Genomic DNA, 4,628 nt, shown 5'->3' with positions numbered 1-4,628 from the left:
AGTGGATCTATTCGCGTCTCGGGAGACGTCCTACTGCCCACTTTGGTTCTCCCTTGCACATCCAGCCCCACTGGGGTTGGATGCCACGGTACAGGCCTGGCCGAGGCTTCGCCTGTACACTTTTCCCCGATCGCTCTGCTCCCGGGAGTCCTGGAGAGGGTCCGTCAGGAGGACATCAGTTTACTACTGGTTGCCCCAATGTGGCCGGCCCAAGTATGGTTTTCAGACATAATATCACTCCTGATAGGTCCGCCATGGCAGATTCCTCTGAGGCTCCATCCACTAGGAGATTATATGGCCTCAAGTGGAATGTTTTTTCCATTTGGTGTAGAGAACATGAGTTAGATCCAGTTAACTGCCCAGTGGCTTCAGTTCTAGAGTTTCTTCAAGATCGTTTCTCTGCAAATCTCTCCCCATCCACACGTAGGGTGTACGTGGCTGCCATTGCGGAGTTTCAAGCACCACTAAATGTTGGGCCTTTGGGGAGGCACCAACTGGTGATACTATTTCTCCATGGTATTTGGAGGATGAGACCGACAGTCAGGTCCAGGGTTCCTTCCTGGGACCTGGCGGTGGTTCTCGAAGGGCTATCCCTGGCTCCCTTCGAATACCTCCAGTCGGCTTCGCCTAGGACCTCACGTTCAAGTTAACCTTTCTCTTAGCTATTTCTTTAAAGAGACTGGGAGATATCCAAGCCCTGGCATTATCGCCAGCTTGCTTGGGGTGTGCCCCCGGCGGAGTTAAGGCCATCCTGCATCCGAGACCCAGCTATGTGCCTTAAGTGCAATTTAACATGGCTAGGTCTATGGTCCTGCAAGTATTTCATCCTCCACCTCATGTGTCGGCAGAAAAGGAGAGGTTCCTTGCTCTGCCAGTCAGGGTTCCGAGTATTTACCTTGAGAGGTCCTCTTCTTGGAGGAGGTCGGACCTACCAGAGTGTGTTTTGGGTCACCTATTAGGGGCTCCCGGCTATACAAACCATAAGTAGGCCTACAAGGTGCGCAATTTGCCTTCACCTTTGGCCGCAAAGGCTCATTCTACTAGAGGCATGGCATCCTCTAGGGCCCTCCTCTCGGGAGTGCCCCTCCAGGAGATCTGTGAGCCAGCCGTTTGGGCTACCCCGCACACTTTTATCAGGTTTTTAGTCTGCACCTCCCTAGTACGCCTGGCGCACATGTGCTCTCGTCCTATCTAGTGCCTGAGATCAGTTTCACTCTAGGGCAGGCCTTTTTCGGTGCGTGGCCTAGTGGGCATTCGTTCCCCAAAGAGTCGTTTTCGACGACGCAGTTCGAGTTCCCTCGAAAGGGAACGTCTCGGGTTATGACTATAACCTTGTTCCCTGAGAAGGGAACGAGACACTGCGTCGTCCTGCCACGGCCCCTCGAGGCCTGAGAGCGTCTTGCTTCATCGCTAGGCTAATGTGTGTGTGTGCCGGCGTCACTTTTATGTGCCGTCACATGTTACGTCATGACGCAACACCAATCAGGATTGGATCAGTTTCATTCATGCTTCAGAGGCGCACGCTAAGGGAGCGTCCCCAAAGAGTCTTTTTCGACGACGCAGTGTCTCGTTCCCTTCTCAGGGAACAAGGGTTATAGTCATAACCTGAGACGTTTTCTTTTTATGAATGTAATCCCATGCATTTATTCTTTGGTATGATTGTCGTTTTAGAGAATTGTATCCCAATTAAAGCAGTCAAATGGCCGTGATCACGACTGGTTGCTTACTGACGTTACTGTTGCCTGCCTCTCATTCTAAGGAAACTAATCTAATTTGAATGGATACCGTTAGTTGTGACAATAATGTAGATGGAGAGTAGCCTATTAAAATGTGAATTAATCCCAATGACATGAATCTTTTTCATTGCTTTGAATATTTTCTGCGACAACAGGACAATATATACAGCAATGCTTTCTAATAATTCAATAAAAGAAAGCCAACTTAAACTGTAAAATCACGGAGTTATACTCGCAGTTCAATTGTGGCTGGCTGGATTCAGCGTCCAGCGAGCGTCAGTAAGCAACCAGCCGTGATCACGGCCATTTGACTGCTTTAATTGGGATAAAATTCTCTAAAACAACAATCATACAAAAGAATAAATGCATGAGATTACATTCATAAAAAAACAGACAATGTATGTCCTTGCAGCGAGAATGACAGGCAACGTGTTATACTCACAGTTCAACAGCGGCTGGCTGGATTGAGCATCATACAAACATCAGTAAGAAACCAGTGGTGATCTCGGCCATTTGACAGCTTTAATTGGGATAACCGGCCCCAAAACATCAATCATGCAAAATAATCATATCAACAGATGCATATTAAATGAGCTAGAGAGGGAGGAACACAAAGCACAAAAACAGCCAAACATAAATGGTTTGTGAAACTTGCCAAGGCAGACAGCCAGCCAGCCACTGACAGGTCACGTGACATGCCAGTGGCGGCTCCTGCCAGGCAGCTGAAGATTGAACCCCTACTGGTAACTGGTTGGCATCCCTACAGACACCATCCACTCAGTCACTCACCTGGATTTCACCTACCAGCAGCAACTGAGGTGTGTGTACTTCCATTATCCTGGTTCCAGCCAACACAATCTCTAAAGCATCCAGCAAAGATAAGAGACTGATTAATCCATTTGAATTCACCATTCAACCGGCTCAAAGTCTCAGTCATTTACCTTTTTGTTTGTTCTCTGCTGCTGCTTAAAATAAATGGTTAAACATCATCTGTGCTTCTCTTCTCTGACTATACTTGCTATACTTACTTACTTTAGGGGTCGACCCTACTATGTAAAGTAGTATGATCTGACACACTAATTATTATCTAATGTAGATATATAATACTAAATGGATATAATACTAATTCGGATGAATAGGCTACTATATAAATTTGGATGCATTCAATTTAACTATGCTAAAAAATAAACATGGTTACTTCTTCTTCATCACTCTGCAAAGATACTAGAAAATAACAAGGCAATGAGGGGGGAGGGCAGGACATGATGTAACGACTGTTACAATTATTTAAGCACAATAATTAAACAGAATTTCTAGAACCTAAAAGAGAAACCCTACCTCAAATACGTTTTAGAAAACAATACATCTTAAAACATTTTTTAATCATAAAAATGCTTTAATATAAATAAAAGAATAATCTCTCTTGTTTGTTCAGTGTCCACTGATTTTACACTACTATAAACACATTAATTATTTGATAAACGAAACAAAAAAAATACTAATTTTATTATCTGCCAATTACCTACAGGCAACAGAAACTGAGCAGCTTGTATTTAAATTGTATTAAATACAAAACAATCCTTTTATTCATTATGACCTGCAAAATATTTGTTATACTTCTCTAATTTCCAAATGAAATTGCAAGCAGTATAATTTCTTCCTTGAATAAGTAAATTAGTAAAAACTTAATTATTTGAGTTGAACTCAAGTAAAATAAAAATTAAAAATCCTAAAACAATAAGTTAGTATTGTAATGAAGTGCAATTACCCAAAAAATACTTTAAAACCTCTTTTCACGTGTGTTTAGTTAGTATAGTGCTTCATTATTACAATTTAAACTTCAGATATTCTAGAATGACAAATTTGAGTAGTAAGGTCTAGATACTGAGTTTCAGCTTGAATGGCCTCTTTTCCAACTTGCACAGTCAGGAATTGACTAACAATAGGTGCTGTGTAGTCTTTAGTCTTGGTCTAGTATAAAGGTACGGGTGACAGCAGTCAGTCAACATCCGGAATCAGCTTCAGCTTCTCCTTTGTGGAAAAACTGAGGATCAGCCAGAGCAATCATGATGGGCAAGGTAAACTTCATTGCAGCTATGTTTTCCACCCAGTTTAACTCCAAAAACATTTTATTTGTTGATTTTCACTTTAAACAACTCAAAAGATCAACTTTGATTTTTCAGGTCATATTTTACGAGGACAGGAACTTCCAGGGTCGCTCTTATGAGTGTATGGGTGACAATGGTGACTTCTCCTCCTACATGAACCGCTGTCACTCTTGCAGAGTGGAGAGCGGGTGCTGGATGATGTATGATCATCCCAACTACATGGGAAATCAGTATTTCTTTAAAAGGGGCGAGTACGCTGATTACATGTCTATGTTTGGAATGAGCAACTGCATCAGATCCTGCCGCATGATCCCCATGGTGAGCTCCATGAAAAATTTTGTTTGTAATAAACACTTTTTAATAAACTACTTTTATTTGGAAACACGAAGCATAGAGCCAATTCAAATGTTTGGGACATTGAGGAAAATGTTAAAATCTCGAAAAGATGACACTTTCAGAGAATTTCGCTATACTGTAAACATAACTGACTTCTTTTCCACTACAGTACAAAGGCTCCTATAGAATGAGGATCTACGAGAGGGAGAACTTCATGGGTCAGATGTATGAGATGACGGATGACTGTGACAACATCATGGACCGTTACCGCATGTCTCACTGCCAGTCCTGTCATGTGATGGATGGCCACTGGCTCATGTATGACCAGCCCCACTACCGAGGCAAGATGTCCTACTTCAGGCCTGGAGAGTACAGGAGCTTCAGCAATATGGGTGGCATGAGATTCATGAGCATGAGGCGCATCATGGACTCCTTTTACTAGTTTTCT

The 4,628-nt window shown here is 42.9% G+C and overlaps 1 protein-coding gene across 3 annotated transcripts; it reads left to right on the top strand.

The window, feature by feature from the left end:
* Positions 1–294: 294 nt before the first annotated feature.
* Positions 295–4,628, top strand: LOC143724027 (gamma-crystallin M2-like). 3 transcript variants are annotated; one of them, XM_077217060.1, is made up of 4 exons: positions 295–311; positions 802–817; positions 3,920–4,162; positions 4,350–4,628. In XM_077217060.1, exons 1-4 carry the CDS (start codon positions 295–297, stop codon positions 4,620–4,622), a joined length of 549 nt encoding a protein of 182 aa, XP_077073175.1. In that variant the 3' UTR covers positions 4,623–4,628. The 3 variants fall into 3 exon arrangements, with proteins under 3 accessions (XP_077073175.1, XP_077073176.1, XP_077073177.1); XM_077217061.1 differs by lacking the exons at positions 295–311; positions 802–817 and adding an exon at positions 3,591–3,611; XM_077217062.1 differs by lacking the exons at positions 295–311; positions 802–817 and adding an exon at positions 3,803–3,814.

The sequence above is a fragment of the Siphateles boraxobius genome, unplaced genomic scaffold (genome assembly GCF_051911475.1).
Source record: "Siphateles boraxobius isolate OS27281-9 unplaced genomic scaffold, OSU_SipBor_1 7, whole genome shotgun sequence".
Lineage (NCBI taxonomy): Eukaryota > Metazoa > Chordata > Actinopteri > Cypriniformes > Leuciscidae > Siphateles > Siphateles boraxobius.
This window is presented reverse-complemented; position numbering and strand designations above follow the sequence as displayed.

What these genes read in the sequence shown, in the direction of transcription:
- LOC143724027 (XM_077217060.1), top strand. An exon ending in CCTGCCGCATGATCCCCATG is followed by an intron (nt 4,163 to 4,349) that starts GTGAGCTCCATG and finishes TTTCCACTACAG; the next exon opens with TACAAAGGCTCCTATAGAAT.